Source organism: Schistosoma haematobium, chromosome 6, assembly GCF_000699445.3.
Source record: "Schistosoma haematobium chromosome 6, whole genome shotgun sequence".
Taxonomy (NCBI): Eukaryota; Metazoa; Platyhelminthes; class Trematoda; order Strigeidida; family Schistosomatidae; genus Schistosoma; species Schistosoma haematobium.
In genome coordinates this window covers 22459922-22474624 of record NC_067201.1, presented here as the reverse complement: position 1 = coordinate 22474624, position 14703 = coordinate 22459922, and the positions used below count along the sequence as shown (strand labels likewise).

General features: G+C 35.6%; 1 protein-coding gene across 1 annotated transcript; it reads right to left on the bottom strand.

The window, feature by feature from the left end:
* Positions 1 to 1130: 1130 nt before the first annotated feature.
* Positions 1131 to 14419, bottom strand: MS3_00008804 (uncharacterized protein; the record flags this gene model as incomplete). Its single annotated transcript, XM_035733041.2, has 7 exons — positions 1131 to 1679; positions 2083 to 2398; positions 7368 to 7432; positions 8148 to 8449; positions 12434 to 12836; positions 14061 to 14362; positions 14413 to 14419. The coding sequence occupies 7 exons, from the start codon at positions 14417 to 14419 to the stop codon at positions 1233 to 1235; spliced, it is 1842 nt and encodes a 613-aa protein (XP_035589859.1). The 3' UTR covers positions 1131 to 1232.
* Between the last annotated feature and the right edge of the window lie 284 nt (positions 14420 to 14703).

The window sequence follows — 14703 nt, the reverse complement described above, 5'->3', positions numbered from 1 at the left end:
AATGTTGATGTGATTGCGATTTACGGATGATTCTTTATAATAAGTCACTTGTCTTCTGTTGAGAAATATGGTATTCGTTGTAAGGAATAGGGATTCTTCATCCCTAAAATCCACAGGAACAGGTGTAGTAGAACGGGGCGAATGAGCGGATGATTTATTCGCTAATTGTTCGTAAGAGTCAGGCACAGAGCTAAAACAACTGTGAAGGAGCGACAGCAATGTTCTTAAAGCGACGGGATGTTTGTTCCTCGATAGTTTATTTCGCTGAGAACATTAGTTGGGGAAAAACTTAAATGGGCCGGTGTAGTTGTTTGAAGAGATTATTCAGCAAGTAAGGGCGGAAATGCTCTTTAAAATATTTTCTATCCTAGAGTAACTACAATTGTAATCCCGAAGAATAGAAAAAAGTTTGGAAGTGATAAACCTGTTAATATAATATTTATTACTATTTCCTACGCATTTTGAGGGAGAGTGAAGTGACTAGTACTCTGGTAACTTTTGTTAGTTTGAGTGGAAGAAAGGTTGTGACACGAAGTCAGGCAGTGATGGAGATATTTGTGGATAAGATGCGTATGACACTGTCATGTACTGAATCGTCAGAAATAGGGGGTTGCAGGATTTGACCTTTTAGTTGGCCTAGAATTTGGTGAAAATTCTCTTTTACTGGAGCCACTGGACATATTGTGAAGCTGAGTGAGAAGTCCACAGATAAATACGTATGAATGCCAAAGTTTCGTACACAGTAACGAATGCAGATTAGGACAGCCAGTGTATCGGTCACCTCTTTAGCAATTACCACCTACGAACAGAACATCGTCAAACAGATCAGATAATTTTATTTGTAGAATAAACGACTGAATACCTTCGAGATCTATCTTGTTCTGTATAACTTTAATCGATATTTTCATGTCTTTGCTCAAAAACATCCACTGTACCCGCAAATGCTATCAAAATATTTCCTCACAAACCTGAATCTTTTGGTGACGACCTTCATAACATCATTCCTACATTCAGTTATTTGACTGCTATAAACAAGGTGTTTCGATGTACATAGTGATGTGTGACAAGAAAATAATGAATTAATTCAAAATTATAGTATATTATACTGACTACATATTTCACTAACATTGCTATGATTGTCAATAAGAAGATAGATGTCAAAGCTTTATGACAATTTATTTGTTAGCTGATAATAACATCAGGGTTTAACACATTAGGCGTTTAATTCAATTTCATATAATTCTTGGATGCATTCTAGCTACTTCCTTAATCGATCCACACTTTTTTATTAATTCCCGTAGCCTTTGCAAGTCAGACTGATTATTAGCCTCGGGGTATGATATGTTAGCTGGTACATCCACATTCAAGAATCTACACAATGGTTCCCAACCATCTCCAAATCGATGTACTAGAAGGCGTTCGGATGGTATATTTTCCTGAAGAGCTTTGATATATTTTTCATAACATTCAAGTAACATTGCATCATCATCAAAATCAATATCTTCCTTCTGAAATGCTAGTTTCAATGAATCAGTAAGCAGTATGTCCAATTCAATGGGGATCCCTGCACGTCTTTTCCCCTCATCCATGTGTATTTTACGTGGATCATCTGATTTAGGCATGACCACTTGTCGGAAACTAGCCAACCAATCGTTTTTATCGCGAACCGTTAGTACAACCTATATAAAAAGAAATCTGTGATATAATAAGGTATTATAAATATAGAAATAGCACATTTCAAAAATCATTCAAAGATGTATACCAAAACATTATTTTGGTCTGTTTTAGGAATCACGTTTGTTTGAGCAATTGAGTAAATTTTCGGGATAACTTCAATGTTATAAGTGCATAAATAATAACCTTCAGCAGCCGAGTTAAACCATTCATTACAGTTTTATAACGAATAGTCATACACGACTTTCACAATGTTTATAGCTTAGAAATGGAGTAGATTCAGTGCAGTGTCAATGTGCCTTAGTCATAACATTCATTAGGCTGAACATACAGGATTCGTCTCCTCCAACAAACATGAGTATTAACTCTCAAAAATCGTAAATCATAATAGTATACCAATTACCGTACCTTTGAATCAGGATATGTACTCATCAGCTCCCTGTAGAATGCACATGATTGAGCATCAGTCACACCCACATAACAATCCAATATCTCACTCAAACATTTATGTATCTTCCCCTCACTACGTGTCGTTCGTACTTCATCGACAAGCATTTGCCATTTAGCAATGTCACATTGTTTTCTGGTCACAAGTTCATAACCATGATAACAAGGTTGATTGTAAATTATTTCCAATGCCTTTTTCATACTGGTCGTTCCGGTTCTTGGCAGACCAGCTCCAATAACTAATAATGATGTTAGAGTTTCCGACATAATTTCAACTCTGAAGGAAGACATGAAAAAAACAAATAAACAGGAATCAGTGCATTACAATGTTTAATTTCAGTGAAAACATTAATCTTATTTTATCGATCGGTATCACGTATTTCAAAATTTCTTTGTAAACAAACGAGCGTTCCACAAATATGAAGTGATTATGTCCGTTTAACCGTGATCATTGTTTATCTATATAATGTGTAATTCATGGTGAACGTTTTATGGACACTGACACATTCATGGAAGTGGAGAATTAAAATAACACGAGAACAAAGCAAGATAAGAACTTTCAATATCTCTGAGATATTCGTTAGCCCATTACATTACAAATAAATATCTGACTACACAGTCGCTTATTAAGATATTTATACATGAAGAATAGCAGTTGAACTAGACTAATTTGTATCAAAATAATGAGCACAACCGACGAATACGAAATTACTGTAGATAATGAATCAAGGTAGCTTCAATGTGGCTAACTGATCTAGTTTGAATATTTTCATCTCTTTAATTTAAACACACAAAGCATTTGACCCAGACAGCCAGAACTAGAATACGCGCTCAGACGATACTACAAACGGACAACAAAAATTTATTAAAACTATTCAATGAGAAATCGATTAGCAACTCCATTCTATCACAAATTTTTATCAACATTAGTCATTCAAGGAACAACGTATTCCCGATTATCCAAATGATACATTCACAATTTCTCATCAGGGTTTATTTCGTCCCTTGGTTAATCATGTTGGCAAACTTGGCGTTGTGTTAAAACTGGTTCATATATCTCAGTTAGTTCGTTGGTTAGAAGATAAATGACAGACGACAAGACAAACTAGTTCTGTCGTTTTTCGTCTATTTTCACTCATTGATGATGGTCTACATTCCTAAACTGACTAGACATATATTTTATATGAAACATATTTTTACACAACGGTCATTAGGTTCATTTATTCTACAATTGATTTACATTACTCGTCGAAATGTTTGTGAATTTTATCAAGCTATTCTTAATTATTCTTATCATTAGGTATAGTCGTAATGTAAAAAGTGTCAGTGAAGAGAAAATTTACGATTTTTGCTGATAAAACCCACTCATTAAATCCTTTTGTCATTATCATCATTAACACACTGAGATGACCTTGTTTTGTCGTACGATTTGGATTCATTCATTCATTCATTCATTTAAACATCTTTGTCGCATAATTAAATAAAGTCTGATGATGATCTAGCTGAGAACAGTAATATTTTACTAGATGTATAATTTAATTAGTCGAATTCATAATTTTATGTAAGCTGCATCGCCAGTGAAAACTTGGAGACATTGGATAGCCGTTTCGTCCTCTTTTAGAACTCCCCAGCAGTGTGCACCCACAATCCTGCGTGTGAGTCTCAAACACAGAAACCTCGGTTTCGCGCGCAAGCACTCAACCTCTTGACCACTTAGCCGGCATTTTGATGTCGAACTTCGATCAACTCATGCACTCGATATCGTGGATGCGCACTGCTGAGGAGTCCTATACTTGCTTGAAACGACCGGCTAGTGCCTTCACGTTTCCACTTTCTCCTTTTTCTCGTGGTCGTGTTTTGTCAAGATCGATAGAGCGGAAGCAAGATTATAATGGACAGATTGGAAGAGGCGTGAAGATTTGAACTACACATATGACCTAGCTCTGCTATCCCATAAACACCGACAAATACAGCACTTATCCTCAACACGCTTAGGAGAAAAGACGAGATCCTGGAATACAACACAGAAAGCACCAACTACAGCAAATATGGTGAACAAGCTCCGAAATAGTCGAAAAGTCTTAAGTACTTGAGCAGGGTCATCGATAAACAAAGGGTATCTAATGCTGACGTAAAGGCACGTATTGGCAAGGCAAGAACAGCATATACATATTCGAAGAACATATGAGACTGAAATCCACTGTCAGCCAACATCAAAGTCGGAAATTTCATTACAGACGTCGAGTTGGTTGTAATTTACTGATACGAAACTTGCAGAACCACTCCAATCATCATCAAACAAGCAGATGTATTTATAAACAATTGTCTACTCATGACACTACCGATCTGTTGGTCGGATATCGTCAGCAACAACCTAGTAAGCTCTTAGCTCGGAAGGAAATTGTAAAAAGACACTGGCGCTCGACGGGACACACATGGTAGGGTTCAAACTGCATTATGAGGTAATCCTCAGCTTGGAATCCTGGAGTCCTAAGGAATAGAGGAAGACTCAAGGACATATTAGATGGGGAAAAGCAGGTGCACATCAAAACACTGAATAGCAAATGGAAACAGCTAGAAATGAGAGCTCAGTAGAAATTTAATAAGAGAATCTCTGTCGGCGGCTTTTTCTCCTACATGAGGGGCAGTTTCAGTAAATACTATTTACGATAAAAATTCGCCCGAATCCCCCTAAGGTTGTTGCGAATATCAAGACAGTCCTACTGTATGGAGCGAAATCTGGAGAACAGCGAAAGCTATCATCCAGAAGATACAAGTGTTTTTAATAGTTGTCTACACAAAATACCTCGGTCCGCTGGTCAGACGCTATAAGCAACAATCTAATGTGGGAGAGAAGAAACAAGATTCCAGAGGAGGAAGTAATCAGGAATAGGCTCTGTAAGTGCATAGAACAGATATTTAGGAAATCACCCAACTGCGTCACAAGGCAAGCTGTCACCTGGAATCTTCAAGGTTAATCGAGAAGTGGGAGACCAAAGGACAGAATACGCCAAGAAATGGAGACAGACATGAGAAGAATGAACAACAATTGTATAGAACTAGAATGAAAGGCCTAGAACAGAGTGGTTTGAAGAATGCCGGTCAGCGGCATATTCTCCACTGTTGGTAACAGGCGTAAGTAAGTAAGTAAGTAAGTAAAGGTTTCGACTGTAACAAAACTGAACACATCAAGCTGATCCATAGGACAACCGTTCGTTTTGCCACTAGGGATATAACTCCTTGTAATTAGAATCTTAATAATAATAAATTCGATACTTCTATTATTCAGATATAATATATTTGGGGGCCGATATATCCCCCAAACTCATATTTTGTAATTTTATCATATCGATTAAATGTTTAAATATTTGAACGGCAGTCAGTTGATGAATTTATCGATTAAATTTTTAAATAGCAGACAATTGATGACTCATTGATTATTGTTTAAAAAATTTCCTATGACAAAATCGATATATATTTGTATAAATACGCTTGACTTGTATGCTTGATCTGATCTGCCTGACCTGACTTGGTATCTGCTGTTGCTTGTAGAATACACTTTCTACGCCTTACCAAGACTTATTGATCAAGTTAGCTGAGTCGAAGACAACGGACCAGAATAGTCTATTGAGTCTCTAAATCCTGAGCCTTCGTCCCGTTCCGAATAAGTCGAATCAGTAGTATCCTCAAGGTTAACGAACCTAACAAAAGAACACAATTTCGGGTGTTACGTCTGTTGGGTAATCCAGGTTCAACTCTCTATAATAATGTGCTTTAACATATTTCATCGTATAGTCAATAAGTACTTAATTCATTCACACAGTTTGTATTGGAGTAATCAGTCATATGGTTTGACTGAAAATTATTTTGTTTAGAAAACATTTCTTAAACATTGATCAATCTCAATGTGCATTATTGTCTATCACTTGTGCTGAGCTTCAGAAATCGCCTTTCCTCGATACCTTTGGGAAGGACAGAAAACTTGCACATATTAGTTTGTTTTTTATGTTTTGTAAGTTTATTAAATGTACTTGTTAATTGGGTCAGATTTAGTGTTTAACAGATCTCATTTTTTTTGCGTATCCCACCATATTACTTGTTAATATTAAGTAGATTGGATCAATTTTAAGCATATAGCCAACTCTGAGCCTCTTCATTGTGATATGCGCTACTTTTATGTATACAAATGAGTCTATTACATTTGAAACATTTATTAGTGAATTATTACTGACCCATATCCCGAAACACAATGGTGAGAGGAAGATAATCAGAATCACTGTCCTCATATCGATTAACTGTGTATTTCACACAGTCAACATTAACGTATTCTCATGAATTCTGTTTGTGTAAGGGTATTTAGTTATTTTATTCTCAATGTATCTTCCTTTACATTTGTTGTATTCAGTGATATTTACTCGTTAAATCAGAACCTAAACAACTGTGGACGATTTTGCCTCATCTTACTGTGCTTAGCGATCTATATATATATGTTTCAAGACAACATATGTACCTATATGACATATGATCTTGTTTCATATTTAAAATCAAAATAATACATATAATCAAATTTAACTGTTCTCGGTTAGATCATCATCGGACTTTTCATAATTCTGCGACAGTGATTTTAAATGAATGAATGAAGATCGCAAAACCACTCAAGATCATTTTAGCGGGCTACTGATAACCAGCGTTATTGTGTTAGTTGATCATCAGATATCAGTGTTAAATCGGTAGTATACCCAGCATTCTGTATTTGGTTTTAAGATATTCGAAAACGTATTGAATTTAGCTTATTGAACATGGATGCGGATGAGTTGGGATGTCAGCACTTGTAAAAATAAGACCACTATAATGAAATTCTCGACCGAATCAATACGTATGTGTGTTCTTTGACACAGTGCTTACAGAACGTCACAAACACAAACGGATCGTATCTAAATGAATTATTATCATTGTGCCTATGAGTCAGTTAATCACTAATGAGTTAACATGAACAACTGCGAGGTTTTCAACATGGGGGAATGGAGGTCCAATTTTCACTAAAGAAAAAACACTGGGTGAGTGATAAAGAGGTTATCCAGTGTGTTATTCAAAAGGCAGCGGCCAGAACTTCATCGATATCAATGTTCAGATCATTTTTTTGAAAAGCATATTTCAGTGAATCCACGACCATTTTGTTTTTCTCGTCAATAAAATGCAATGCCTGAGTCGCTTTATCTAGTTTCTGATAGTGTGGATCGTTTGACCTTGGCAATACCGACCGTCGTCCACTAGAGAACCAAGCATTTTTATCGCATACAGTCAATATGACCTGAAACAGGCAAAATACCAATACAAAAGTCATAGGCATGTAATTTGCTGTGTATGTAATTTGCTGAATATACAGATATACATAAACATCGACAAACCAAGTATATGTACGTAAGACGTAGTGAAATTATGTTGTCTCACGTCACTGATATTCAGTTATTAATATCAACGGTGGTGGATAACAAAAAACTTACTAATTCCCTCATACCCGTTAACAAGTTAATCTCCAAAACTTTGGAGTTTTGTGACAACTGTCTATAACTACACAATAAGATAAACAATAACTTTTGTAAATTAAGTTAATAGTCGAATGTTGGAGATTTCGACAATCTTTATTTAGCATAATCGACGTATTCATTCGAAAAACACAAATCTGACGGTTCGACAACAATTTGAAAATAAGAAACAGGTCAATCAATCTCTCAAATGGCAAACGAGTGCCCGATTTTCATCGTACTTTCAAAGTTCAATTCAGTGACGGATGTGTGAAGTGTACTGCTGATTCATGGGAGGAAACACAAACAAATCATAAGTTTGTGTGATTGGCAAATCCGTATCATCCAGTTTGTGATTATTTCAGATCGGAATTAAGTCACTCTTGAATGAGACGGTCACACTGAATTGAAATGATAGTATAAAATAAAGAGTCTTTGCTTGTAAATTTGTCATAAATCATTGGATAATCAAACACTTCTCAAAAATACCACTGATCCTACCTTTGCATTCAGATATATAATCATCAGCTCTCTGTAGAACGCACATGCCGAAACACCGCTCAAAGCTACATAACCATCCAACATTTCACCCAAACCTCTGTGTATCATTGTTTCATCGAACGTCGTGTTGAAAGCTTCATCGAATTGTGTCTGCCACTTGCTAACATCACAATGCTTCTTGGTCACAATTTCAGTCACATGATCACATGGTTGAGAGTGACTTATTTCCAGTGCTTCTTCCATACTCGTCGTTCCTGTTCTGGGTAGATCAGCTCCAATAAACAACAGTGATGTTGAATTGTCTGATATCATTTCAGCCACAAAATGTGTTTATTACATGAAACTGATAGCTGATATTTATATACAATCAGAACACTGATGATCACTGAGGACAGATCAAATGCCAAAAACGTGTTATCACAGAGTGAAAACATTCTGAGAGAGAATTATCTGATATACATGTAATTTCCGTTGCGATATCACTATGTATAGATGGATGATGGTCAGTATTGAAGATTAGAAATTTGAATATGCAGCAACTGTACTTTTGTGATCTGCCGATAAACATTATTCAAACTATTACGTAGGTGTAAATAAAGCATTCTATTCAACCAAGATAAATTATCATTATCATGTCAAAGTGTTGAATCACTTGCCAGTCTATCGTCCAGTCAATCGCCATTTCAAAGCAAAAAGTAGTTTTACGTATTTTGATGTTTATTGATAGTACAGTAATTGAATTTTTTTATTTCACCCACTAATTTACAAGTCCCAACCACCATCCATCTGCTTCGAATTACACATTCGTGTACTATAACTTGGCCAAAAATGAATCATGCATCTTAAAATCAGATAAACTAGTCTGTAGATCGTTAATGAATTAATAATTGTGAAAGGTATTTATCTCGACTTATATTGCTAGATATCTACAATTCCCTCTGGTTGATCGTTTGACATTTTTATCTAGATAAGTGATTGGACATAGTTATCAGAAGACATTTAACTCAGGACTAGTCCTATTCAGCAGTCATCAACAAAGGAAGTGATCACAAATCAGTAATCAGTCAACTGTAGGTTCACCATATTGTTCATCACATTTTCTATCCATTTTTTTCAGTTCTGCTTAGAAATCAAATCACATTTTCATCTATTTTTTTCCAAACATGGGATAATCGTTACAACTATGTGTATATGTTGAGGTGATGGACATTGTGCAATTGGTTAAGAAATACGCTTTACCGAAATTTTTTCTAAACTTTCTTTTTCATTTCATTACTATGATCACTCAATGTAATGTTTGTTTTAATTTCAATATAAGTCTGGATCATATCAGTGGGATGTTTATTGAAAATACCAAATTTTCCGAAGTAAATTAACGTGAACGATGTTCAGCATAACATCCATGATCTGACTTTGTTGAAGTTCTTAATATTTTTCATATGTTTCTTAGTAAAAGACTTGCAGTCATTTATATCATAGACTATGATTATATCAAAGATCAGCTTCCCTCCGCTTTATTACATCCTACATGTACACTAGCCAATTTATAGTGCTAAGGTGAATGATAGTGACAAAATGTCAATAAACTACGTCTAACAATCCAATATTCTCATTTGATATCCTACTCACAAGAACAACAAGAACATCAATAAATGATGAACTGACGAGTAATATCAAACCACTTATAAGAAATACTAGCTGAATTATTCATTAGGTTGATTACAATTGATTATATGTAATCTACACTTTAAACTAAAGTTGTCTGCATACCGATCATAAATCAAAACTATTAGACAGTCTTTTTATCTTGGTAAGGAATACCCCGTAAATTTCAAGCCACAAGTTAGTCAGTAGTCAAATTGGAACCTTCGAGATTTGATCTGAGTGTATATTATTTAAACCGATGATTCGACACCTAGCTCACTTCATTTTTGACGTCAGTGATGTTATGGACGTATAAAACACTATCGACTAACCTACTATATACTTATTGGGCGGTGGTTTACTAATATCATGGTTGAATGCATAACTCAGATTTGCAAATAATTTCAAACCACAATCGATAAAACATATGTCTATTGATCAACATTCAAGAATATCCTCTTGTTTTGTGCTTCACTCATAAGAGGCTGTCAATCATGGTATCCGACCAACGGATACTGGGTATCTTGCGTAGACCATTGTTGATAAATACGTGCGCTCGCTTGATGATGGTTGAAGTTGCTCTCCACGTTTCAGCCCAGTTCGAGAGAACTATATTGATGATCGTATTGAAGATATCAACTTTGATACTGGTTAACAGTTGTTTTCAGTCCCACACGTTCTTCATTTGTAGTGATATGGCCCTTACTTTGTCAAAACCTCGCCCGTATGTCTGTAACTGATTCTCCTTGTTCGTCGATGATGCTTCCCAGATACGTGAAGCATTCCAAGTCTTCCAGAGCATTATCATCAAATGTGATTGCGTTGGTGTTCTTCATGTTGCATTTGAGGATCTTGTTTTTTCTTTTGTGTATGTTGAGGCTTACTGATGCAGAAACTGTTGCTACATCAGTTTTCTTCATCTGCACTTGGTGTGTATGAGATAGAAGGGCTAGGTCCAAATCTTCTAACTGGTTCTGAATTGTCAGTCGTATTCCGTGCTTCTCCTCATATGTCGAGGTCTTCATAATCCAGTCGACTACCATAATAAAGAGGAAGGAGGAGAGTAGGCAGACGAAATCCCTTAGATTTATTCAATTAACCAGCCATATGGACTGCAAATTGACAAAGGACATGATGATAGTCAGTAATCTCCAATATTTGGATTGTATCCAGATGGAATAATAAATTCACGTACTGAAAGCATTTGTCAAGCTGATGAACTCTATGAACGACAATCTGTGAGGATCCTTCAGAAATGCGAACAAAAGATCCATAATGATCGAAACGAAATTGTGAAAGATCAATAATTGGTCAGCACAGTAATCCATTACAGATCAAATGACTTTAACATGTTATTGCTTTTCTGAAGATTCATTTTATGAGAAGATAACATTCAGCATAGCGATTAACTGATTCATAATTTTCAGTGTCACTTCAACAGACGTCAAACTTAGAGAAGCTGTAGTCATGTACTCATCTTTCACCTGAGCACATTTTGTTTCCTAAAACTGTGTAATGTAGTCATCACTTGTCTCATTCGGGTATTTTCGTAGTGTAACAATCACCTTACATGACATTTGGTGGTCGTCGTTTACTTAACTTACCGTTATACTTCGAATTCATAAGCTAGTCTCCAGTTAAGTTAAAAGTGTACATTCCAAAGGGGACTTACATTCGAAAAAACATTTTAAGTTCAGTTTTGTAATTTCGTGACAGTTCGTGTCTGGTGAAGTTTACATTTTCCAAAATTCATATTTTGTAACCGAAATCGGTTAGCATGTCAAATATGAAGCACCGTCCAACAAATGAGTTCGTTGTCGAAAATAATCAAACGAAATGTATTCACTGAAATTCTTATGAGCAGTACAAAGTGAAGCCTAATTCCACGTTTCACGATGTCTATTCCACTGCAACTGGTTAATTCTCAAAGTAACTGCAGCAGTTATAAATACTAAGTGTTTGTTGTGTGACTTATAAATGACATGTATAGGTGATTTAGCAAACGAAGTGAACTTTGCAACTAACACACCCAGTGGTGAGTGTGTAGTGGTATTGGGCTCAAACCACACAATCCTCATTGCTGAACACGAGACGACCAGGAAGATAGGTATTCAACATTTATCGCGGAGAAAAACTCAACGATGGAGAACTTGGGAAGAATAAATTCGATTAATTCGAATTGATCGGATAGCATGGGTCGGCATTGCAGGCGTGTTCATACTTAAGTAACAGTTTTTTATCCATATCGAATATACGGTTCTATCTCCAGCCTAAACGTGTTTTTCATCATATATTGATGATTGTTGCAATAAGATGATTCAGGGCAGACAATGCTGTGACTGTCAAGTAAGATCTTATAGATTAGGCAGTTAAATCATGGCAAGTCTACAATTTAAGGATTAAGTCTATTGTTAGAGCAGTACTGATATCGAGGTATACCATTATTCTACAAATGCAATCTTCGTGAATATTTCCGAATGATATTCCGTAATTATACAAAACAAGTAAGATCTCAATGTTATTCAGTCTTTTATTCGTTAAATAAATTTATCTGATCTGTTCGATTATATTCTACAAACGTCTGATAATCAGACCCCACGACTTCTTCTAAGACAACGTGGTCTAATGGTCCCAGAGGATACCAATGTCTTTGAGCAAATCAACACGCTTCTGTGTTTCGTTCCGATCATTGACATGAGGATATGGTACACAGCGAGGTACATTCACATTCAAGAACTTACACAAGGGCTCCCAACCATCTCCAAGTTTATGTATTAGAAGGCGACTTGATGGTATACTCTCAACTACCAATTCGTTATATTCATCGAAACATTCTAATAGCACCGCATCATCATCAAAGTCAATTTCACCTTTACGAAATGCGAATGTCAGTGAATCAAATGCCATTTTAACGAATCGCGCATCAAGTCCCAGTATATGCTTGACTTTTTCCACCACTAGTGTGTGTGAATGACTGGTTTTCGGCAATATTGTTTGTCGTAGACTTGACAGCCAGTCGTTTTTATCACGAATCGTCAATACAAACTGCAGCATTGAATAAAATTCAAGTGAAATAATCATTTAATAGTGTGATATGCAGTAATAAGAGAATAAACGGTTTTAAATTCTTGCGAGCTGCCTAGTTTGTATGCTTATGCATATGAACTGCGTGTGTCTCGGTTTGTTTGGTTCACGTGTGTGGGTATATGCAAAGCGAACGCGCTTGGGTAAGCACAAGAAACTGACAAAATGTTTGCCCTATGTCTAATGAAATTGGCGACCCAGTTTATCAGGTTGAAAACATAAAAAAATTATGGTTGGAAATACTGGGATGAGGTAATTATCAGCCTTCCGAGAAAGAGTGCTAATGCTGATATATATATGTCACAAACTTCAGGGGGCAATGGCTATGTAACAGCGATATCCGTGTGATGAGTAAGTGACAGCCAGATACAGTAAATATGTTCGAAGCGAGAAGTCATCATCCACCCTCTCAAGTGGGTGAATATACTTGTTTGTACCCTCTAAAATAAAACAGTGTGTGTTATTGAGAAAACGAGGAGATAGCTTCGATTAATGTACTCATTGGCAGTTGGGCAAGTGTATATCTTTCCAAGGTTTTGATGCTTTCATCAGTTATCTTTCGTTTAGTCTAGTCAGAAATCATCAAATATCATTCCAGTTCACTAGAACAACTATGAGGTTCACCACTGGTTGAAGTAAGCATGAATGATGTTGTCTTGATAAACATTTACGACTAATCCACTTAAATATTATGCTCATAGGACTCAAGAATATCACCAGTATTCACTTGGACTGGGAATCTTTACCGCCGTTACAACAAACAGCATCGAAACCTGGTGACACCTGGGTTGGCAACAAACTGTTCAATCACGATGGTTTGGAGTTTCAAACGTAGGAATACTGATTACTTCATAATTTTGAAGTCTACTATGATCGATAAATCAATAATGTAGTTCAACGCTTAGGCGCGAAACTCATAAATGCTTCCTAATTTACAAATATGTTGTAAACAAATCAATGAGAACAGTTGACCGAAGGAAAGAAAGGAAGAAAAAGATTCACTCCAAAAATATGAGAGTATTTTTAAAATAATTTTGTAAGTAAACTATTGTATCCATCCAAATGTGATCGACCAGTTGATTTAATACAACACATACAGACTTTGACATAGTCTCATTATTTACATTATGTTACAATAAACAATTCACACATATCATGAAATTTCATAAATAACACTGAATATACCTTCGAGTAAGGGTATACAGTCATTAGTTCCCTATAAAATCCACATGCTGGAATATCTGTCACTGACGCATAACCATTCAGTATTTCATTCAAACCTCTGTGTATCACCATTTCATTTGGGTTTGTCTTTCGAGCTTCATTGAACAATTTTTGCCATCTATCAACATCATACTGATTTTTCGTCATCGTTTCAATTATATGATAACATGGTTGAGAGAGAAGTATTTCCAATGCAGTTTTCAAACTACTCGTTCCTGTTCTTGGAAGACCAACTCCAATAACATTGATTGTTGTTGATGATTCTGACATTAATTTAATTGATAAAAAGGATTTGTGGATTGAATATATTTACTGTTCATATATTTATTAGATTTCTAATGAAATGAATCGATCTGAAAACTCATTGATTACAGTAATAGTTAACGTAGGTTAGTATAGATTACTAAACAACAACATCATTAGAGGATAAATGAAAGTTATTTGTCTTATTGAACATTCATAATATATACTGAATTATTCATTCTACATACATGATACATTTGTGATAACATGTAATCAATTAGATATCAGATTTATTGTATTTCGATAAGGTATACATCAGCTGCTTTTCCACTGAACTTTTGAAATGAAATATTACCATCAA